Source organism: Theropithecus gelada, chromosome 3, assembly GCF_003255815.1.
Source record: "Theropithecus gelada isolate Dixy chromosome 3, Tgel_1.0, whole genome shotgun sequence".
Classification (NCBI taxonomy): domain Eukaryota; kingdom Metazoa; phylum Chordata; class Mammalia; order Primates; family Cercopithecidae; genus Theropithecus; species Theropithecus gelada.
The window spans coordinates 1,873,834-1,898,975 of NC_037670.1; the positions used below are offsets into that span (position 1 = coordinate 1,873,834).

The 25,142-nt window shown below is 40.7% G+C and overlaps 1 protein-coding gene and 1 pseudogene across 3 annotated transcripts in view; both read left to right on the forward strand.

Moving 5' to 3' along the window:
• Nucleotides 1–25,142, forward strand: part of TPST1 (tyrosylprotein sulfotransferase 1) — a 155,541-nt gene that overhangs the window by 123,111 nt on the left and 7,288 nt on the right. For 2 of the 3 annotated variants that reach the window (XM_025378574.1, XM_025378573.1), the window contains exon 4: nucleotides 24,599–24,649. In XM_025378574.1, coding sequence (XP_025234359.1) covers nucleotides 24,599–24,649 — 51 coding nt within the window. Of the gene's footprint in view, nucleotides 1–24,598; nucleotides 25,008–25,142 lie in introns of those variants that run through there. The other variant, XM_025378572.1, reaches the window with a different exon arrangement.
• LOC112621909 lies at nucleotides 15,595–15,707 on the forward strand (annotated as a pseudogene).

The window sequence follows — 25,142 nt, forward strand, 5'->3', positions numbered from 1 at the left end:
ACTCCTGGAACTCAAGCAATCCGCCTCAGGCAGGAATCCTGGAATTCTGGGATTGTAGGTGTGAGCCACTTCTCCTGGCCCAGAAATGACATATTCCTTGTAATCTACTACAGTGAGCTTTGCACGGTTAATATATTTGTCGTGTTGAAACTTTGTCTTCCTGATTTTTTCCAATTTTTTTATAGAGAAACATGGAAAGAATAGTACCATAAATACCTATATACCCTAACAGAGAATTATTGTTCAAATTTTGCCGTATTTACTTTATCTTCTCTGTATATATGTATACTCACATGGCTTTTTTTTGTTGGTATTAGTTGAAAGTTGCAGATACTATGCTTCTTCAGCATATATCCCTAAGAATAAGAGCATTTTCCTCCACAACTGATTGTGTTAAAATTTGAAAACGTGTATGAGGTTTTTTGTTTGTGAGGGCTGTATGACTGGCGTTTCTCCAGTATATGGCACTTTGTTAATCCCTGTGTTCCTCTTTATAAACTGTGGAAATTCTAAGTATAATGCATTAGTTGTCTATTGCTTGCAAGTAGTAGACTGAATAATGGCCCCATAAAGATGTCCACTTCCATTAGATAAAGAAAATGTGTACATATCCACCATGAAATATTGCACAGCCATAACAAAAGAGTGAAATTATGTCCTTGGCGGCAGTTTGGATAGAGCATGAGGTCATTATCCTAAGTAAATTAATGCAGAAACAGAAAAACAAGTACCTCATATTCTCACTTGTAAGTGGGAGGTAAACATTGGGTACAAATGGACATAAAGATGGGGACAGTAGACACTGGGAATACAAGAGGGCAGAAGAGGGAAGGAAAAACAAGGGTTGAAAAACTACCTATTGGGTACTGTGCTCACTACCTGGATGACAGGTTCAATCATATCCCAAACTTCAGCATCCCACAATATGCCCTTGTAACAAGCCTGCACATGTACCCCCTGAATCTAAATAAAAATTGGAAAAACAAACCCAGATGTCCATTTCCTAATCCCTGGGATCTGGGAATATGTTACCTTACCTGGCAAAAGGAAGTTTACAGATGTAATTAAGGAATTTTAGATGAGGAGATGACCGATTATCTGGTGGGCCCAAAGTAATCACCAGGGTCCTCATAAAGGAGAGGCAAGGGAGTTGAAGGTAGAGAAAGGGATCTGAAGATGGGAAGCAGAATAAGTGTAGGAAATGTGAGCTTGCCACATGGCTAGTGTTGAAGATGGTGAGGCTAGGAATTTTCACATCCACTTTCAAAACCGTCATGTCCTGGCTCCTTTTTCTTTTAAACTGTCTTTCACTCAGTTTCTCTCTCCTCTTACATCTTATTGTAAACACCAAGAAGAAATCAGGCAGTTAACTTTGCTTGGAAATATTTTTAGCTAGACCATCTAATTCATTCAGCACATTTTCTGCCTTCCACATCACTGTAAAATTGGGTTGCTAAAATTTCCACAAGTACCTAACAGAGATCCCTTGCCTCCAGTTTCTACTCAGATGTTCCTCACATTCCTTAAAACTCACAGTCCAACTCCTAACAATCCAAAATCTACCAACTGTCAATTCCTGGCAATTTAGGCTGCTCTTCTGAAAGGCCTTAAAGTATTAGAACTAGGCCCTGTTATTAGAACCTATTTCCCAGTTCTAATACTTCTCCCACATTTTTGGTATGTGTTACAACAGAACTTTACTCCTGACACCAAAATCTATGATTTATATATGAAGCATAACAAATTATTCTAAAATGTATTAATGGCTTAAATCAACAAACGTGTGTTGTCTCATAGGTTCTGTGGTTCAGGAATCCAGGCAAAGCTACCTAGATGCTTCTAGCTCAGATCTTTAATGAAGTTGCAGTCAAGCTGTCAGCCAGGCTGCAGACATCCCAAGGCTCAGCTGGGAGAGGATCTGCCTTCAAGCTCTCTCATGTGACTGTTGGCAGGCCTCAGATTTTCGCTGGCTGTTGGCTGGAGATGTCTGTTATTTGCCACATGAGCCTCTCTCTATGGCAGTTGACAACATGCAGCTGGCCTACCTCAGAGCAAGCAAGCAAGAGAGCAAGATAGAGTGCTCAAGACAAAAGATAACAGACTTTTTGTAACTTAATCTCAGGAGTAACATCCCATCACTTTTGCCAAATTCTGGTTCTTAGAAGCCAGTCACTAGATCTATCCCACACTTGAAGAGGGTTAAACAAGGTCATGTTCTTCATAAGATTAAGCCAAGTACAGAATTGGCTTAATAACATTTCTGACGATTTTTCCTGTAACTTGTAAAACCTTGGCTATCTGAAACCCTTGGGAAATGAATCATCCTTGAAAGCTAAGTTTCTGGATAGATTTTTGCCATGAAGAGACCAAGTCTTAATAATTTAGAGTAGACTCATTTCTGCATTTGATCACATATTTCTTGCGTTTTAAAATAAATTACTGATCTTTATTTGAAATTTTATTTCATCAAAAGAAAATTAGCAATTGTGTGTTATAAAGAGAAGGTGCCTGTCTTCTCCTTATGTAGGGTATAGAACTGTTCATCTCTTTCCTAAAAACTTAAGGCTTCTGTCTGCCTTTCATAATTTCTGTTTCTTTCTTTGTTTCATTTGTTACCTCTTAGTTATCAGTACTTGCCCATTGCCTTCCTGTTTACTGTATCTATTAGGTTGCTGCAAAAGTAATTGCGATTTTTGCATTAAAACAAATGGCATTAGATTCTCATAGGAGCATGAACACTTTCGTGAACGGTGCATGTGAGGAATCTGGGTTATTCTGCCCTTATGAGACTTTAATGCCTGATGATCTGTCACTGTCTCCAGTCACCCCCAGATGAGACCCTCTATTTGCAGGAAAACAAGCTCAGGGCTTCCACTGATTCTGCATTACAGTGAGTTGTATAATAATTTCACTATATGTTACGATGTAATAATAATAGAAATAAAGTGCATAGTAAACATAATGTGCTTGAATCATCCCGAAACTACCCCCTCTGCTGGTCCGTGGAAAGATTGTTTTCCACAAAACCGGCCCCAAAATTGGGGACTGCTGCTATGCAGAACTGGATCTGCAGTCTACAAGTAATGTTAATGACATTTATTTTAAGCTGCACTGAGACTTTGTTTACATCTTTTTTTTTTTTTTTGAGATGGAGTCTTGTTCTTGTTGCTCAGGCTGGAGTGCAATGGCACAATCACAGCTCACTGCAACCTCCACCTCCCGAGTTCAAGCGATTCTCCTGCCTCAGCATCCCGAGTAGCTGGGATTACAGGCGCGTGCCACCATACCCAGCTAATTTTTTATATTTTTAGTGGAGATGGGGTTTCATCATGTTGGCCAGGCTGGTCTCGAACTCCTGACCTCAGATGATCTACCCACCTCAGCCTCCCAAAGTGCTAGGATTACAGGCATGAGCCACTGCGTCTGCCCTGTTTGCATCTTAATTATAAATTGTTACTATAGTCAGCCCTCTGTATCTGTGGTTTCCACATCCATAGATTCAACTAACCATGGATTGAAAATATGTGGGGGCAGAAATGATGCTTACATCTGTACTGAACGTGACAGACTTTGTCATTATTTCCTAAACAATACAGAATAACTATTTACATAGCACTTACATTGTATTAGGTGTTATAAGTAGTCTAGAGATGATTTAAAGTATACAGGAGGATATGTGTATGTTACATGCAAATACTACACCATTTTATATAAGGCACTTGAGCACCTGTGGATTTTGTTTTCACAGGGGATCCTGGAACCAATCCCCTGTGGATACCAAGAGATGACTGTATAGGTGAGGCTGTGGTGACAGGTGAAGTGGCATTGGGTTTAATAGTAAGGGTAAGAAAGCTAAGAGTGGCCTGAGGACAGATGACAAACATGACACATAGCTCACTTTAGCCAATGCTCAGAATCTCTTAAGTTTTTGAAACTTCACGAGCAGTTTAGGCAAACTCTCCTTCCTTCTCTATCTCTGTATTCTATGTAATCCCACAGTTGAAGGCTGTTCTTATAGTGGAATTAATTATACCTCACTCCAAAAACTTGAACCTGATTTCCGTCTACAAACCCAAAGCAGCAAATACAATTTACTTTTATATTTGAATTATTTTATTTGTAATAGTGTCTGTTGACAGCCAAAGTCTCTTGTTTGGAAACATACCACCATTGCCACAAGTAAAAGCTATAAAGCAGTGTTAAATACTGTATATAGAGCTCACATTTTTGTATGCATTTCTTTTAGGTCTTTTTTTTTTTTTTTTTTTGAGACGGAGTCTCGCTCTGTCACCCAGGCTGGAGTGCAGTGGTGCGATCTTGGCTCACTGCAAGCTCTGCTTCCAGGGTTCACGCCATTCTCCTGCCTCAGCCTCCCGAGTAGCTGGGATTACAGGCGCCCGCCACCACACCCAGCTAATTTTTTATTTTTAGTAGAGACGGGGTTTCACTTTGTTAGCCAGGATGGTCTCAATCTCCTGACCTCGTGATCTGCCTGCCTCGGCCTCCCAAAGTGCTGGGATTACAGGCATGAGCCACCGCGCCCGGCTCTTTTAGGTCTTACGTAGCGTGTGTACTATGGAAGATCGAGAAAGTGCATTAGGTTGTTAGACAAAAGACCCAGAAGGCCTGCTAGAGAGGCCACAGGTGGAACTAAGAAAGCAATCTGTGTATCGCTCAGGCTTTGAGAAACTTCCTTCAGAATCATAGAACATGAGACCTGGGGAGGAGAAGGGTTTAAAAAATCTTTAGTCTTTTTTTCCCCAGCTGCAGTCTCTTGTGAATAATTAACAGTAAAGTTAAAGATTATGAGAATTACATGCATCCTCTTTTCCCTTGCACAACATAGAATTTGTTTTCTAATAGTAGTTATTTGTTAGCTTTGCATTCCCATAAGTGATGGTTTCCAGTCTTGGCAAACCCTTGCAGCCTCCAGCCACAAGTCCCCTGGACCTCAGAGAATGTATATACTGTGTGTGCACCCTAATAACATGTTTCCATAAAACTAGTACTACTGGATCCTCTAACTTTAGTAGATGTCTCTCATGTCCAACTTTTCAGAGGCCACCAAACTAGCAACCGTGAACTCATTTGTCACTCTCAAAACATAATATATGAATATGGAAAGCTAATGTAAAAATGGTAAAGGACTGAGCCATTTGGAAGATAATCTAACATAAATGCCTGAAAAACAGGGATACAAGAAAGCAAAGGGACAAGAAGCAAACCAGTTCACCCTGAACCCTACACATGTTTGGGAATTAGAAATATCAAGTATTACAAATTAGGGGAAACGGATGAAGTCTGATACTAAAAATAGGCAGTTTGATAGTCTATGTAGGAACAGTTAGACTTCCAGATCCTTATCTCTATACCCCACCTCCCCCTCTGCAGAAGAGATAGATTCCCTTAGGGAGGAAGAAGACTAGAGAAAATGAAGACACTAGGGGGAAAGTGTGATGTCAGCAAGATAGTGGAATAAAAAATCCTTGGCATCACTCTTCCCACAAAAATACAACTAGAAATTATTCAGGCTGGGCGCGGTGGCTCACTCCTGTAGTCCCAGCACGTTGGGAGGCCGAGGCACGTGGATCACTTGAGATCAGGAGTTTGAGACCAGCCTGGCTAACATGGTGAAACCTTGTCTTTACTAAAAATACAAACATTAGCTGGGCATGGTGGTGGGTGCCTGTAATCCCAGCTACTTGGGAGGCTGAGACAGGACAATCGCTTGAACTTGGAGGTGGAGTTTGCAGTGAGCCAAGATCATGCCACTGCACTCCAGCCTGGGCAAAAGAGTGAGACTCCATCTCAAAATAAATAAATAAATAAATTATTCAAAGACAAGAACACCAACCTGAGTTCACCAGAACTTGGGGAAGAAGTGGAGAAACCTCCTGGGCCAACAAAATTTTTTGTAAAATAAGTAGTCATTTCAGACTGTGCCACCCCTTCCCCCAAACTGGCATAACACCGCTCAGGGAGAATTTTCCTAGCCCTACAGTTTCCAAGGTGAGAGGAAGGAATTGGAGGTGGGTATTCAGTCTCCTCACTGGTCTGGGAATCTTCCCAGGGAGCCCACTCCAGTCCCATCTGGGAGAGTCAAGAGAGCTGAACTACCTGGGGTAAATTGGGGACAAAAAGCAGGGCACTGATTGTAGCAACTCATATATGGATCTTGCAGCTACTGTGTACTCAAATCAGCTGAGATACCCTATTGACAAGGCTGGCTGTGTCTTAGTGCCACTGGGGTGTAATCAGTGGGAAAGCCTGAATCCCTGGTTGGATTTTCCACAAAACTTAGTGCTCACATGGAACCTTCCCCTGGCCCAGAAACAGCTATAAAATTGGGATTAAGCTGGGCATGGCTGCTCATTTCTGTAATCCCACTTTGGGAGGCCAAGTTGGGTGGATCATTTGAGCCCAGGAGTTCAAGATCAGCCTGGGCAACATAATCCCATTTCTACCGCAAAAACAAAAGTTAGCTGCATGTGGTGGTACGTGCCTGTAATCCCAGCTACTTCAGAGGCTAAAGCAACAGAATTGCTTGAGCCTGGGAGACAGAGGTTGCAGTGAGCCAAGATCGCGCCAGTGCACTCCAACCTGGGCAACAGAGCAAAACGGTGTCTCAAAAAAAAAAAAAAAAAGTTGGGATTAAGTTCCAGTGCCCACTTAAGACTTTCACAGACTGGAAATGACGACAGGTAGCAATAGAGTTCCAGAACAACATTTACCTTTCTGTGGTCACTGTAAGTCTTCCCATCTGTGAAACAATGGCAGAGCAAGTTAGTTTAGTTTTAGTGCAATGTTTCAAATGGCAGGGCAAATTAGTTTAGTTTTAGTGCAATGTTTTAAATGGCAGGGCAAGTTAGTTTAGTTTTAGTGCAGTGTTTCAGTTCTGATGCTCACTATAAGTGCTCCCCAGAATGGGAAGAAACAATAGGCCAGTACTTAAGCTCTCATACTAAGAATTAAAGGCCCAAAATCACCAAAGAACACCTGCAAAAACTAGAAGAAATGGCTGTATCCTTAAATGTGCAGACATCAACATAAACAAGCAACGATTATGAAAACTTAGGGAAATATGACACCACCAAAAGAAACCAACAAAGCTCCACCAGTGGACTCAGAAGAATTGAAAACCTATGAAATGTCAGATAGAATTCAGAATAAGCCTCTTAAAAAAGTTCAGGGAATCACAAGAAAATAGAGATAGAAAATTAAATGAAATTTAGAAAGCAATCCAGGAGTATAGAGAGAAATTTGACAAAGAAATAGAAACAAGTTAAAAACAAATAGAAATCCTATCTATAAACAATACAGTAACTGAACTGAAATAACTCATTGGAAAGCTTTAGCAGCAGACTTGATCAAAGAAAAGAACTGGTGAGCTTAAGGACAGAACATAGGAAATTACCCATTCAGAAGAGCAAGAATAAAAAAGGGTAAAGAATACCTACAAGAATTGTGGAATACCATCAAGCAAACTAACCTCTACATAATAGAAATTTCTGAAGATGAGGAAGAAAAGGGTGTAGAAAGCATACTTAAGCAAATCTTGGCTGAAAAAGTCCCAAATCTGGAGAAAGATGACATTGTCTAGGTACAGGAAGCTCACTGATCAGCAATTAAAATCAATCCAAAGAAGAAATACCTATGACACATAACAATCCGGTTAACAAAAATCAAACACAAAGAATACTCAAGGCAGCAAGAGAAAAGAAATGTATCCCATTCAACAGACCCCAATAGAGCTTTCAGCAGATATCCCAGCAGAAACCCTGCAGACCAGAAGAGAGTGGAATGCCATATTTAGAGTGCTGAAGGAAAAGAAAAAAACTGCCAAGCAAGAATACTGTACCCAGCAAAGTTACCCTTTATAAACACAAAGGCAAGATAAAGATTTTCCCAGACAAACAAAAGTTGAGGGAATTCATCAACACCAGACCAATCTTACAAAAAATGCTAAAGGGAGCTCTTCAGTAAGAAAGTGAAGGATGCTAATGGGTAAAAAGAAAGCATCTAATGGTGTTAAACTCACTGGCAAAAGAAAACTCACTAGTAAAATAAGAATTCTGACAAATTCAGAATATTCTAATACTGTAAATGGGGTGAGTAAACCACTTATATTTTAAGTATAAAGACGAAAAGCCAAAACTTTTTTTTTTTTTTTTAAAAGACAGAGCCTCACTCTGTCACCCAGGCTGGAGAGCGCAGTGGTGCAGTCTTAGCTCACTGCAACCTGCGCCTTCCGGGTTGAAGCAATTCTCGTGCCTCAGCTTCTGAGTAGCGGGGATTACAGATATGTGCCAACACACCTGGCTCATTTTTGTATTTTAAGTAGAGACAGGGTTTCACCGTGCTGGCCAGGCTGGTCTCGATTTCCTGACCTCAGGTGATCTGCCCATCTCTGCCTCCAAAAGTGTGGGATTACAGGCTTGAGCCACCACATCTGGCCGACAAAACTATTAAAAACAATAACTACAACAGTTATTTAAGAGACAGACAATTGTTTAAGCAATAAAAAGATTAAATCGAAACATCAGAAAGTCAAAATGACAATGGTGGTGTTAAAGTATAGAGTTTGTTTTTGTTACTTTTCTTTGCAAAGTTAAGTGATTATCAGTTTAAAATGACCTATTATAAGATTTTTTTTTTGTAAGCCTCACAGTAACCATAAAGCAAAAACGTATAGTAGATACACTAAAAATGAACACAAAATCAAAGCACGCTGCTAGAGAAAGTCACTTACCATAGAGGAAGATAGTAAGAAAGGAAAATAGGAAGAAAGAATCTACAAAACAACCAAAAACAAGGAACAACATGGCAGTAGTAAACCCTTACCTATCAGCAATAGCCTTGAATATAAATGGATTAAATTCTCCAATTAAGTGTGGCAGAATGGATTAAAAAACAAGACCCAGCCATATGCTGGCTACAAGAAACTCACTTCATCCATAAAGATAAGCACAGACTGAAAGTGAAGGTATGCACAAAGATAATTTATGCAAATGGAAACCAAAAAAGAGCAAGAGTGCCTATAGTTTTATCACATAAAATAAACTTAAATCAAGATGGTTAAAAAAAGAGAAGGCCATTATATAATGACAAAGGGGTCAATACAGCAAGAGGATATAACAATTGTAAATATATACAGACCCAACGCCAGAGCACCCAAAAATATAAAACAAATATTAATAGACCTAAAAAGAGAGAAAGATTGCAATACAGTAATACTAGGGAACATCCACACTTTCAATGTGAACAGATCATCCAGACAGAAAAGCAACAAAGAAACATAGACGTTAAACTGTACTCTGGACCAAATGGACCTAACAGACATTTACAGAACATTCCATCCAACAGTTGCTAAATACACATTGTTCTCAACAGCACATGGAATATTCTCCAGGATTGATCATACATTAGGTCATAAAACAAGTGTTAACAAATTTTTAAAATTGAAATTATATTTATCTTTTCTGGCCACAGTGGAATAAAACTAGAAATCCATAATCAGAGGAACATTGGAAACAGTACAAACTGATGGAAATTAAACAACAAATGGACCAGTGAAGAAATTTTAAAGTAAATTTTAAAATTTCTTGAGACAAACGAAAATAGAAACAAAATACCAAAACCTATGGAATACAGCAAAAGCGATTCTAAGAGGGAAGTGTATAGTGGTAAACGTCTATATCAAAAAGTAAAAAGACTTCAAATAAACAACCTAATGATACACCTCAAGGAACTAGAAAAGCAAAACTAAACAAACCCCCAATTTTTTATTCTTTTTTTCTCCCTGAAAAAAGGCACCTAAAAAACCAAAGTTAATAGAAAGAAAGAATAAAGGAGCAGAAGTAAATGAAACCAAGACTAAAAGAATACAAAGATCAATGAAATGAAAATGGTTTTTTTTGAACAGGTAACCAAAATTGACAAACCTTTAACAAGACTGTGGGTGGGAGGGTGCGGGGGGAGAGAAGACCCAAATAAGTAAAACCAGAGGTGAAAAATGAGACATTGTCAGTGATACCACAGATATACAAAAGATCATTAGAGACTACTATGAACAACTGTACACCAAAAAATTGCAAAGCCTAGAAGAAATGTATGAACTCCCTGACACATTCAACCTACCGAGATTGGATGAGGAAGAAACAAAAGACCTCAACAAACCAGTAATGAGTAATGAGATTGAAGCCATATTTAAAAAGTCTCTCAACCAAGAAAAGCCCAGGACCTGTTGCTTCACTGTGAAATTCTGTCAAACATTTAAAGAATGAATACCAATTCAACTCAAACTCCTCAAAACGAAATTTTTTTTGGAAGAGAAGGGAATACTTCCCAACTGATTCTACAAGGGCATCATTACCCTGATACTAAAACCAGACAAGGATGCAACAAGAAAATGACAGGCCAGCATCCCTGATGAACATAGATGCAAAAATCCTCGACAAAATACTGACAAACCGAGTTCAACAACACATTAAAAAGATCATCCTGGGATACAAACGGGGGAAGAACAGACACCAGGCATACTTGAGGGTGGGGGGTTGGAGGAAGGAGAGGATCAGAAAAAAATACCTATTGGGTACTATGCTTATTACCTGGATGATGAAATAATCTGTACATCAAGCCTCTGTGACACGCAGTTTACCCATATAACAAACCTGCACATGTACCTCTCAACCTAAAAAAAAAGAGAGATTATCATGATCAAGTAGAATTCCCAGGGATGCAAGGATGATTCAACATACAGAAATCAGTAAACAAGGTACATCACATTAATACAGTCAAGACCAAAAACCATATGATGATTTCAGTAGATGCTGAAAAAGCATTCAGTAGAATTCAACATCCCTTCTTGATAAAAATTCTCAACAAACTGGGTATAGAAGGAACATACTTCGGCCAGGTGTGGTGGCTTACGCCTGTAATCCCAGCACTTTGGGAGGCTGAGGTGGGTGGATCCCTTGGAGTCAGGAGTTTGAGACCAGCCTGGCCAACATGGTGAAACCCCATCTCTACTAAAAATACAAAGATTGGCTGGGTGTGGCGGTGCACACCTGTAATCCCAGCTATTTGAGAGGCTGAGGTGAGAGAATCACTTGAGCCAGGGGGGGCGGAGGTTGCAGTGAGCTGAGATTGCGCCACTGCACTCCAGCCTGGGTGATAGAGTGAGACTGTATCTCAAAAGAGAAAAAAAAAGAAGGAACGTATCTCAAACCATATATGACAAACCCACAGCTAACGTCATATTCAACAGTGAAAAGTTGAATAATTTTTATCTAAGATCAGGAACAAGACAAGGATGCCCACTCTAACCACTTCTGTTCAACTTAGTACTTGAAGTCCTAGCCCAAGCAATTAGGCAAGAGAAAGAAATAAAGGGTACCCAAATCAGAAAGGAAGAAACCACATTATCTTTATTTGCATATGACATGATCCTGTATTTAGAAAAACCTCAAGACTCCACCAAAAACTGCTAGAACTGATAAACAAATTCAGTTAAATTTCAGGGTACAAAATCAACATGACAAAAATCTGTAACATTTCTGTACATCAACAGCAAGCAATCTGAAAAAGAAGTCAGAAAAGCAATCCCATTTACATAGCTACAAAAAATAAAATACCTAGGAATAAACTTAACCAAATAAGTGAAGAATCTCTGTGATGAAAACTATAAAAGATTGATGACAGAAATTGAAGAGGACATACAGAAAATGAAAAGATACTTCATACTCATGGATTAGAAGAATTAATATTGTTATGGAGTTCGAGACCAGCCTGACCAACATGGTGAAACCCCATCTCTACTAAAAATGGAAAAATTAGCCAGGCCTGGTGGCAGGCGCCTGTAATCCCAGCTACTCAGGAGACTGAGGCAGGAGAATCACTTGAACCTGGGAGGCAAAGGTTGCAGCAAGCCAAGATCACGCCACTGCACTCCAGCCTGGGCGACAGAGCGAGACTCCATCTCAAAAGTCAGTATTACCCAAAGTAATCTACAGAGTCAGTATAATCTCCATGAAAACACCAATGACATTTTTCACAGAAATACAAAAAAAATCCTAAAATTTGTGTGGAATGACAGAAGACCTTGAATACCTAAAGCTATCCTGAGCAGAAAGAACAAAGTTGGAGACATCACACTGCCTGACTTTGAATACCACAAAGCTATGGTAGCCAAAACACCTTGATTCTATATGTATGTACACAAATTTTATACACACATAGGTATATAAAATACCTACAAAATTTTTGTTTTTTGAGACAGTGTCTCGCTTTGTTGCCCAGGCTGGAGTGCAGTGGCGTGATCTTGGCTTGCTGCAACCTCTGCCTCCCAGGTTCAAGCAGTTCTCTGCCCCAGCCTCCCAAGTAGCTGGGATTACAGGCACCCGCCACAAACGCCTGGCTAATGTTTTTGTATTTTTAGTAGAGATGGGGTATCACCATCTTGGTCAGGCTGGTCTTGAACTCCTGACTTCATGATCCACCCCTCCCAAAGTGCTGGGATTACAGGTGTGAGCCACTGCACTCGGCCTAGACCTACAAAATTATACTTGGAGAATCCTGACAAAAAGGCTGGCTGAGAAAGCACACCCATAATTATACTCAACTCTCATATACAGAACTCCAGTTAACTTTGTAGTGCTTCATAGCCAAGACTCGCCAGAAATTGGCAGAACATCTCTAACATAAGAGAGACCAAAAGAAAGGGAAAAATGTACCTCAGAGATAACAAAAACAATGTAATAAGCAAAAGAAAAAATGTAAATGAACTGTAATTAATATTCTTGTAGAGGTAAGGTGAAGGAACAAGAATAAATTGCTATTTTCTAAAACAAAAACATTCAGAAAGCTTGGGAACTAAAAATAAGAGCTGAAATTTAAAATCAGTGATTGAATAAAGTTGAGAAAATATCTTATAAAACAAAAAGAGAAAACAAGAGATGACTTAGAGAAAAAAGATAAGAAACGGGGAAGCAAAATTCAAGTTGTCCAATGTTTAACTGACCGGAATTCCAGAAAAAGAGAATAGAGAAAATGAACAGCAGGATATTATCAAAGTAACAATGTAGGAATAGATGGACATGCATCTGTTTCCAATACCATTGAGTGAAGAAAATAAACCACAGTACCATGAAATTGTAGAACACTAAGGATGAAGAGAAGCTGCAAAAATTGAAAAATCAACTCTTCAATGAGAAAATTGAGGTTTCAGGGCAAACCATTCTCCCAAAAACTGGAGGGAAAGGTACATACTGAGAATCACAGATTACCTCTAGAAACCTCACCGGATTCTCAGGGTAAAGAGGAAAATCTCCTCAAGCTTCAGGTAGGGAGAAGGGGAATCCTCATCTTGAAATAAGCCAGAGCACTCCTTAGCAATGGTTTGCTCTCAAAGTAAACTGTTTTATCAAGCCTAATTGACATGTGCTTTACCAGAGCCTAATTGACCTGGAGGAAGATGTGTTAATCCATTTGGCATTGCTATAAAATACCCGAGACTGGTAATTTATAAAGAAGAGGGGTTTATGCCGGGCGCAGTGGCTCAAGCCTGTAATCCCAGCACTTTGGGAGGCTGAGACGGGCGGATCACGAGGTCAGGAGATCGAGACTATCCTGGCTAACATGGTGAAACCCCGTCTCTACTAAAAAATACGAAAAACTAGCCGGGCGTGGCCGCGGGCGCCTGTAGTCCCAGCTACTCCGGAGGCTGAGGCAGGAGAACGGCGTGAACCCGGGAGGCGGAGCTTGCAGTGAGCCGAGATCGCGCCACTGCACTCCAGCCTGGGCGACAGAGCCAGACTCCGTCTCAAAAAAAAAAAAAAAAAAAAAAAAAAAAAAGAAGAGGGGTTTATTTGGCTCACATTTCTGCAGGCTGTACCAGAAGCATGGCACCAGCATCTATCTGCTCAGCTTCTGGTGAGGCCTCAGGAAGCTTTCCCTTATGGTGGGACACAAAGGGGAGCAGGCACAGCACATGGAGAGAGAGAGAGCAAGAGAGAGAGGGGAGGGAGGTGCCAGACTCTTTAACAACCAGATCTCGCACCAGCTCTTGCGTGAACCATAGTAATAGAGTAAGAACTCACTCGTAAGTGCAGGGACAACATCAAGCCATTCATGAGGGATCTGGCCCCATGACCCAAACAGTTCCCACTAGGCCCCCACCTTCAACACTGGGAATCACATTTCAGCATGAGTTGGAGGGGAAAAATACACAAAGTGTATCAGAAGGGAAACACCCAACCGCAGCCCTCTCTAGCCTTCCTGTCTTACCTAATGGGGGGAGAAGGGAACCTGAGAAGCCCTTGTGAAAGTCACGGCCCGGGCACACAGGCTCACTAAAAGACTGAGAACTAATTATGTGGTTATAGGACACTCCCCCCACCACACAGACACCTCACCACCACCGATCTGTCTCCTGTATAATGATAGTGGATTACTGCTAAACGGACTAATTTTGAGACCCTGTTTTAATAAGGAGTCTTTAGGGAAACCAAGAAACGGTAAGAGATACAAAAACAAGGATGTGATTGCAACAACATGGATGCAGCTGGAGGCCATTATCCTAAGTGAATTAATGCTGAAACAACCAGAACTACATGTTCCCAACTCCTAAGTGGGAGCTAGACATTGGGTATTCATGGACATAAAGATGGGAACAGTAGACACTGGGGACTGCAAGACAGGGGAGAGAGGGAGGGGAGAAAGGGTTGAAAAGCTGCCTATTGGGTACTCTGCTCACGACCAGAGTAGCAGGATCAGTTGTACGCCGGACCTCAGCATCACACAAAATACCCTTGTAACCTGCACAAGTCCCTCTGAATCTAAAATAAAAATTGATTTAGAAAAAGGACACTAAAGGAAATTTAACCTATACAGCTACACAAAACAGTAAACACAACCCAACTCTTAGCCAGAGAAACATAAAGCCTCAAGCAAAAGGACTCTTTACTGCAGTTTCTTCTATACAGTATATCATGTCTGCTTTCAACAGAAACTTACAAGACATGCTAAAAGACAAAAATCAAAAGTTGCATAAGGCATAACAAGAATCAGAACCATTGCCAAACTCATTTATGGCAGCAATTTTGGAATAATCAGACAGGAAATTTTAAGTAAGTATGATTAATATACTAAAGGCTCTAATGGAGAAAGTAAACAACATGCAAGAAAGATGGATAACATAAGCAGACAATAGAAACTCTAAGAAAGAACCCAAAAGAAATACTAGAAATAAACAGTACTATAACAGAAATGAAAAATGCCTTTGGACTTATTGATAGACTGGAAAGGACAATAGATAACCTGGGAAAGACTCAGTGAGCTTGAAGATATGTCAATAGAAAGTTCCAAAACTTAAACTGCAAAGAGAAAAAAGAATGAAAATGACAGAACACGGCAGGGCCTGGTGGCTCACACTGTATGTCAGCACTTCAGGAGGCCCAAGTGGGAAGATCACTTGAGACCAAGAATGAAGACCTGCCTGGGCAACAGAGAGAGATCTGTTGACTCCACAAAAAAGAAAAAGGAAAAGAATAGGATATCCAAAAACTGTGGGACAGTTATGAAATTATATATATTTAAGTCCTTGCTTTGGCTGAACATACACTAAAATTGGAACAATACAGAGACACAACATGTACAACATGGCCCTGTGCAAGGATGATATGTAAGGTCATGAAGCATAGAAAAAACATTTCTAATTTTTTTTTTTTTAGATGGAGTCTCACTCTGTCACCCAAGCTGGAGTGCATGGCATGATCCCGGCTCACTGCAACCTCTGCTGCCCAGGTTCAAACGATTCTCCTGCCTCAGCCTCCCGAGTAGCTGCCACCACGCTTGGCTAATTTTTGTAATTTTAGTAGAGACGGGGTTTCACCATCTTGGGCAAGCTGGTCTTGAACTCCTGACCTCGTGTTCCACCCGCCTTGGCCTCCCAAAGTGCTGGGGTTACAGGTGTGAGGTACCTCACCCAGCCAACATTTCTTATTTATTTATTTATTTTTTAGACAGAGTCTCACTCTGTTGCCCAGGCTGGAGTGCAGTGGCATGATCTAGGCTCACTGCAAGCTCCGCCTCCTGGGCTTATGCCATTCTCCTGCCTCAGCCTCCCGAGTAGCTGGGACTACAGGCAAAGAAAACAGGAAAAGAGAGAAAAGAAAACAGGAAAAGAAAACAGGAAAAGAGAGAAAGGAATAGAAGAACCATCTGAAGTAATAATGTTTGAGTATTTTCAAAACTAAAGACAGACATCAAACCACAAATCCAGTTTAGAAAGTTAAGAAAACAAGCAAGATAAATACCAAATGCCAGGTGGGGTGGCTCACACCTGTAATCCCAGCACTTTGGGAGGCCGAGGTGGGCAGATTACTTGAGGTCAGATTACACCGGCCAACATGGTGAAACCCTGTCTCTACTAAAAATACAAAAATTAGCCGGGCCTAGTGGCAGGTGCTTATAATCCCAGCTACTCGGGAGACTGAGGCAGGAGAATTGCTTGAACCTGGGAGGTGGAGGTTGCAGTGAGCTGGGCGCCACTGTACTCCAACCTGGGAGACAGAGTGAGACTCCATCTCCAAAAAAAAAATAACATAAATAAATAGATAAATAAATACATACAAGAAAGTCTGTACCTAGGCATATCATAATCAAATAGCAGAAAATCAGATAACATCCTGAAAAAACCTAGAGGACAAAAAACACCTTACTTATGGAGAGTGAACTATTTCTATATTTATTATGTTTTTAATTGTATTTTTATTTTTGTGGTTACCTGGTAAGTGTATGTATTTATAGGGTACATGAGATATTTTGATGCAGGTATACAATGTGTAATAATCACATCAGGATGAATGAGGTATCCATCACCTCAAGCATTTATCATTTTTTTGTATTACAAACCATCTTTATACTCTAGTTGTTTTTAAATATATAGTAAATTGTTGACTGGAGTCACCCTGTTGTGCTATCAAATAATAGATTTTATTCCTTCTATCTAATAATATTTTTGTACCCATTAGCTATCTCCTCCCCTACCCACCTACCCACTACCCTTCCCAGCCTCTGGTAACCATTGTTCTACCCTCTATTTCCATGAGTTCAACTGTCTTAATTTTTAGCTCCCACAAGTAAGTGAGAACACGCAAAGTTTGTCTTTCTATGCCTGGCTTCTTTTACTTAACATAATGACCCCCATTTCCACCCATGGTGTTGCAAATGACAGGATCATTCTTTTTTTATGGCTGGATAGTGTGTGTGTGTGTGTGTGTGTATGTATGTGTGTGTATGTGTGTGTGTGTATATATATATGCCATCTTTCCTTTATCCATTTATCTGTTGATGGACACTTAGATTGATCCCAAATCTTAGCTATTGTGAATAGTGCTGCAGCAAACGTGATAATGAAGATATCTCCTTGATTTACTGATTTTCCTTCTTTTGGGTATATTCCTGGCAGTGGGATTGCTAAATCATATGGTAGTTCCATTTTTAGTTTTTTGAGGAACCTCCATACTGTTCTCCATTATGGCTATAGTAATTTATATTCCCACCAGCAGTGTAGCAGGGTTCCCCTTTCTCCACATCGTTATTGCCTGTCTTTTGGATAAAAGCCATTTTAACTGGTGTGAGATGATATCTCATTGTAGTTTTGATTTGCATCTCCCTGATGGTCATGACGTAATATTGAGTGCCTTTTCATATACCTGCTTACCATTTGTATGTCTACTTTGGAGTAATGTCTATTCTGATCTTTTGCCCATCTTTAAATTGTATTACTAGATTTTTTATTGAGTTGTTTGAGCTCTTAATCTATTCTGGTTATTAATCTCTTGTCAAATGGATAGTTTGCAAATGTTTTCTTCCATGTGGGGAATTGTCGCTTCACTTTGTTGATTGTATCCTTTGCTGCATAGAAGTTTTTGCACTTAGTGTGATCCCATTTGTCCATTTTTGCTTTGGGTGCCTGTCTTTGTGGGGTATTACTCAAGAAATCTTTGCTCAGTGCAATGTCCTGGAGAGTTTTCCAAATGTTTTCTTTTAGTAGGTTCATAGTTTGAGGTTTTAGATTTAAGGATTTAATTCATTTTGATTTGATTTTTGTATATGGCAAGAGATAGGGATCTAGTTTATTTCTTTCTTCTTTTTTTTTTTTTTTGAGACGGTGTCTCACTGTCTCCCAGGCTGGAGTACAGTGGTGTGATCACAACTCATTGCAACCTCCACCTCCCAGGTTCAAGCAATTCTAATGCCTCAGCCTCCTGAGTAACTGGGATTTCAGGTGTATGCCACCATGCCTGGCTAATTTTTGTATTTTGAGTAGAGACAGGGTTTCACCATGTTGCCCAGGGTGGTCTCAAACTTCTGGCCTCAAGTGATCCACACTGGCCTTGGCCTCCTAAAGTGCTGGGATTATAGGTGTGAGCAAGTATCTAGTTGTATTCTACTATATATGGATATCCAGTTTTCCCAGCACCATTTATTGAAGAGACTGTTCTTTCCCCAATGTATGTTCTTGGCACATTTGTTGGAAATGAGTTCTCTGTAGATGTCTGGATATGTTTCTGAGTTATCTCTTCTATTCCATTGGTATGTATGTCTATTTTTATGCCAGTACCATGCTGTTTTAGTTACTATAACTCTGTAGTATAATTCGAATTCAGGTAATGTTACTCCTCCAGTATTGTTCTTTTTGCTCAGGATAGCTTTGGTTATTCTGGATCTTTCATGGTTCCAGGTAAACTTTAGGATTGTTTTTTCTATTTCTGAGAAGAAGTATTTTATTTTATTTGTAGCTATGGTACATGGGATTACTTTCTTGATTTCTTTTTCAGATTGTTCACTGCTGGCACATAAAAATGCTACTGATTTTTGTATGTCAGTTTTGTCTCCTTCAACTTTACTGAATTTATTAGTTCTAATAGTTTTTTGGTGGAGTCTTTTGGATTTTCCAAATATAAGGTTATATTATCTATAAACAAGGATAATTTGACTTCTTCCTTTCTAGTTTGGATGCCCTTTCTTTCTATTGTCTCATCGCTATCAGACTTACAGAGTGAAATATTTAAAGTATTGAAAGAAAAGCCCTACCAACCTATGGTAACTCCATGTTTCCAGTTGGTAGTTGCTTAGGCAAAACACCTTGAAGTCATTCTTGATTCTCCTTGTCCCTCACATCCCACATCCTGTCTTGTAGCATATCGAGATGTAATTAGAAAAAAAAAATCTGTAATCCTCCCCTTCTACTTCTATCTCCTTGGTCCAAGCCATCATTATCTCTTCTCTGGATTATTGCTATAGACTCCATACCGCAGTCTAAACAGAGCAACTAGAATGATTGAAGTCCAATCTAGTATTACTACAGAAGCTTCCCATTTCACCACCTGTCTATGAATTACTTAATTTCTCTGTGCCTCAGTTGCTCCATCTGTAAAAAGAGAATAATACCTCCTCAGGAGATTGTGTGATTTGATGAGGAGGCACTTGCTTAATACCAGCCTGATGCATAGAAAATAGTAAAGTTTAGCGGGTTTTTTAATTATTTGTATTTTCAATTTGCCCTTCAAATCAGAAGCTTAGTTTTGTCTTTTTCTTCAGTGCTTGAGGTGGCAGGGTTTGTAGAAACATTTGGATTCTGAATACCTATCTCGTTGCTGTCAAGCAGAATCCTCTCTCTTTTAGTGCCTGAAAATATTCAGATGTCCAGAAACATTGTTAACCAAAGGAAATTCCATTTCTAGCTCTGCTGTTTGTGTAGGCAATGTAGTGGGTCAGTTTCCTGCACTGCGCAGAAATTGCTTTGTCAGTGGAAAATGTTATTTTTCTTGATTTTACAGTTCCTAACTTTTGAGGCATTTGTTCCCTAGAGGATACTAAAAGAAGGAAATCTCCAGACAGCTGCCCACTGATTTTTTGCTTGAGCTTTATCTGATATTTTACCCTGACCCCTTTTGGTTTTTTATTACATTTGTAACATCACATACCTAGGATTTTTTTTTCTTCTTCATATAAGCCTTACCTATCTGGAACTGTCAGTACTCGGAAGGGACTTAGAGTGTTGAATGTTCCCACTCATATTTCCTGTTAGGCCTTATGCTTTTTATAACAAGCCAAAAAGAGTAAGAAAGATTCACCATAGATTTGCTAATGGCAATGTAGGATGCAATGAGTGTGGTTTAATGGAAGAGCCCTGGGGTGGGGCCTGTGAGCCTTGCTCTGCCACTGACACCTGTATGACTGCCTGGGCTTGAGTTAAACCTTCTGCATAAATTCTAGCAAAAGAGGCTAGCTCAAAGAGGAGATTCAGTGTCTGAATGTCTGAGAGAGTGTGAAAATAAGAAAAGTTGGCCAGGCACAGTGGCTCACGCCTGTAATTGCAGCACTTTGGGAGGCTGAGGTGGGCGGATCACCGAGGTCAGGAGTTCAAGACCAGCCTGACCAATGTGGAGAAACCCCATGTCTACTAAAACTACAAAAAATTAGCCAGGTATGGTAATGCATGCCTGTAATTCCAGCTGCTCGGGAGGCTGAGGCAGGAAAAGCGCTTAAATGTGGGAGGCAGAGGTTGCGGAGAGCCAAGATCATGCCATTATACTCCAGCCTGGGTGACAGAGCGAAACTCCGTCTCAAAAAAAAAAAAAAAAAAAAAAAGTCAAGTCACTTGAGACCCCAACCCACTAACAAGAGAAGAGGAACTGGGGCAGGCCCGAACTGAACTGGTTCTGTAAAGCAGCCAGGGCACAGACCAGAGCGGACTATGGGCCTGAGCAGTGTATGCCCTTGGGGCCTGGAAAGTAGGGGCTGGGACTTCATTTCTTGAATAGAGGGAGAAGGAAGGACACGTGAGAATCTGGTAAAAAACCCAAAACAAACAAAACATTCTAGTAGCTTCAGCCCCTCCACTGGTATGGTGTCTTCTCGCCCCACAGACAATAGGCAGGCAAAGTGGATGGAAGCGAGTGCTAACATGATACACAGCTCCCAGGGCTTAGACACTTCCCACCTCAGCAAGCTGGGCCCATCCGAGTTGTGGTGTCAGGGTAGAACAAATGATTCTGTTTTTTGAGACAGAGTGTCACTCTGGTTGCCCAGGCTGGAGTGCAATGCCGTGATCTCGGCTCACCGCAACCTCCGCCTCCCAGGTTCGAGTGATTCTCCTGCCTCAGCTGCCTGAGTAGCTGGGATTACAGGCGCCCGCCAACACGCTCAGCTAATTTTTTGTATTTTAAGTAGAGACGGGATTTCACCATGTTGGCCAGGCTGGTCTCGAACTCCTGACCTCAGGTGATCCGCCCGCCTTGGCCTCCCAAAGTGCTAGGATTACAGGCCTGACATACTGCACCTGGCCGAACAAATGATTCTTATATGCAGATTTTTTTTTTTTTAATGATTATTATACTTTAAGTTCTAGGGTACATGTACACAACGTGCAGATTTGTTATATATGTATACATGTGCCATGTTGGTGTGCTACACCCGTTAACTCGTCATTTACATTAGGTATATCTTCTGATGCTATCCCTCCCCCATACCCCCACCCCACGACAGGCCCCGGTGTGTGATGTTCCCCACGGTGTATCCAAGTGTTCTCATTGTTCAATTCCCACCTATGAGTGAGAACATGCAGTGTTTGGGAACAGCTAGGCCAGCCCCCATTGACTAGGGGAGATGATGGGAGCTTTGAGACACTCCTAGTAGCTGCAGTTTTGTTATCCTGCACCCTGTTCACCTTCCAGGGCCACGCACCTCCATGGAAATACCTTATCTGTAAGCCTTGTGTCTCTACTTCAGTTTAGGCCTCCTAGACTGTAGCAGAGAAAAACAAAAAATAGACCAGGTTTTAGGCACTGCAGGAAAAAAAAGTGTGTTCATTCTCTGAGCCTCCGAAGTAATGCGGCTATTATATTTAGATGGATCAGTAAAAGGAGAAACTTCTTTAGGTTTTTAGGCTTAGGATTCAGCACTGAGATTTCTCTGTGCTCTGAAGGACCATCCAGTAACTGTCCTTCCAATAACTTTCCTTCGTTTCTTGTTACAATCGCGATTCCAGTGGTTATCAAACTTCTTCCTAGTGGATTGCTTTTCCACTCTTGATTGACATTACTTGTTCCCAGGTGTTTTTTTGCTGTTGCAAACGGTGTTGAAATAAACATCTTTGTACTTAAATGATTTTTTTTTTTTTTTTTTTTGAGACGGAGTCTCACTCTGTCGCCCAGGCTGGAGGTGCAGTGGCGCGATCTCGGCCCACTGCAAGCTCCGCCTCCTGGGTTCACGCGATTCTCCTGCCTCAGCCTCCTGAGTAGCTGGGACTACAGGCGCCCACCACCACGCCTGGCTATTTTTTTGTTTTTTTTGTTTTTTTTTTTTGAGACGGAGTCTCACTGTGTCGCCCAGGCTGGAGTGCGGTGGCGCGATCTCGGCTCACTACAAGCTCCGCCTCCCGGGTTCACGCCATTCTCCCGCCTCAGCCTCCGAGTAGCTGGGACTACAGGCGCCCGCCACCTCGCCCGGCTAGTTTTTTGTATTTTTAGTAGAGACGGGGTTTCACCGTGTTAGCCAGGATGGTCTCGATCTCCTGACCTCGTGATCCACCCGCCTTGGCCTCCCAAAGTGCTGGGATTGCAGGCGTGAGCCACTGTGCCCAGCCAATATATGTGTATTTTAACAGTAAATTCTTATTTTTATTTTTATTTTTATTTTTTATTTATTTATTTTTTTTGAGACGGAGTCTCGCTCTGTCGCCCGGGCTGGAGTGCAGTGGCCGGATCTCGGCTCACTGCAAGCTCTGCCTCCCAGGTTTACGCCATTCTCCTGCCTCAGCCTCCCGTGTAGCTGGGACTACAGGCGCCCGCCACCTCGCCTGGCTAGCTTTTTTTGTATTTTTTAGTAGAGACGGGGTTTCACCGTGTTAGCCAGGATGGTCTTGATCTCCTGACCTCGTGATCCGCCCGTCTCGGCCTCCCAAAGTGCTGGGATTACAGGCTTGAGCCACCGCGCCCGGCATCAGTAAATTTTTAACATTAAACCACTGACTTAATTCATTTATTGAATTTTGTTGTTGTAGTATATCACACATAGAGTACACCAGTCATTTATCAATAACTGATATGTTCACAAAATGAACACGTGCTCATAATCACTACTCATATCAACACAGAAAATTACCAGCACCCTGGAAGCCTCGCTCAGCTTCTCTCTCTCAAAATCACTACCACCTCCTTCCTGTCCAGGGCAAACAGTATCCTGATTTCTAAGATCATTGATTCGTTTTACCTACTTAGCTTTAAATTTTTTAAATGAAGACATAGTATATTATTCTTTGGAATCTGGCTCCCCACCTCCTTATTGTATGTTAAGATTCATCTGTGTTGTTGGTAATGTAGCAGAGTTCATTTTTCTGTTGCTGTATAGTATATCATTATATGCATAGAGCACTTTTTTTATTTATGCATTCTCATTGCACTGTTCTATAGTGCCACCTTGCCATAAACCAGGCATCCATATCTCAGGGGCTGTTTCTGGACCTGTCATTCTGTTCCATTGATATATTTGTCTATCCCTGTGCCAAAAACTGTCTTTCTTATGGCTATATCATTAACTTAGCTAATGCTTAGAGCTATGTAATGTAGATAATTATAGCTGTATAATAATAATGTATCGATATCTGGTAGAATAAGTTCTTCTACTTTGTTATTCTTTTAAAACTACCTTGACTGTTCTTGGCCCTGTGTATTTTCATTTAAGATTTACAAACAAGTTGAAATTACTCCTTCCCCTCCAAAAAAAAAAAGCATGCTAGAATTTTGATTGGGAATTCTTTGAGGAGAATGGCCATCTGTACTATGTTAAATCTTCCTGTCCTTGAAAGTGGTATGTCTGTTTATGTGGGTCTTTAATTTCTCTCAATAGTGTTTTATAGTTTTCTGTGTTAAGGTCTTATATATCTTTCACTGATTTACTCTTACATATTCAGTGGGCTTTTAAATGTAATAAATGGTATTTTTAAAATGATTCCTAATTATTGCATGTATTGGAGACATTTTATATATTAAAGCATACGTTTTTAATTATAAGATTTTATGAGATTTAAGGTATATATCATTTTAAGAATCACTTAATATTCAAATTCAAATCACCATGGGAATACTGGGTAAATTGAGGAAAGTAAAGTTGGATTAAATCCAGGGTTGTATCCTTGGAGAATTCAAAAGGAACCAGGAGCTTGTTCCTCAACTGTGTGAGTTCTGTGTTGGTTGCTTCAGAGAGATTGCCTTAGGGCTTGCTTCCTCTCTCAGCTAAAGTGATTGGGATTTGGCAGTCAGGGTGCTTTTGTTTTTCAGGTACCCTGAGCCCTCTCCTAGCCAGCCCGCATCTGTGAGCACTCGGTAAACACAGGGCAGGAGGGAATCGCAGTGAATGGGGATTTCCATCAGTCCTGCCCACTGGCTGCTCTTGGACGACAGGCTTCTCTCTCATTCTAAACTCCCCAGCAGTGGAGCAGTAAACCCGGCCATGGTCAGGCATGGCACATGTCCTGAAATGAGGGGACTGGACCTGTTGCCTTAAACTCACGCCTGCTTTGTTTTTCCAGGTCTATAAGGGAGAATTCCAACTACCTGACTTTCTTAAAGAAAAACCACAGGTACGGTGTCTGCTTTTTCCTCCTGATGTATACTAGATTGGCTCTTGCATTGAAGTAATGTTTTTAAAGAGATAATGAAATTAAAAAGACAGAAACAAGAAACCAAAAAGAAAAGAAGAGATAATGGTATGTGCTGGTGGAAGAAAGATCAGCCTCTGGGACTTGTTGATTTTAACAATAATTTAACACAGTCTTAATTTCAGAGAGCTCAGTGTCTCCCAAAACCAGGGAAATACTTTATTGATAACCAAATGCTGATTGTTTGAGGTCCTGCACAAGCCACCCAGTGGGTAAAGCTACTCCAGCCTTCCAGTGCCTAATTTGAAATAAAAATTTGCAGCGACCCTCTCTGTTCCTACTGTGTATACTGTACATCCATGCCCCTTTGGCTTTTCTCATTTGGAGCCCAGAAGACTTATAAATATATTATGCACACAGTTACTGGCCCTTGGGAAGGACACCAAGAGTTTGAAGGATTAAAGCCAGCACGGTG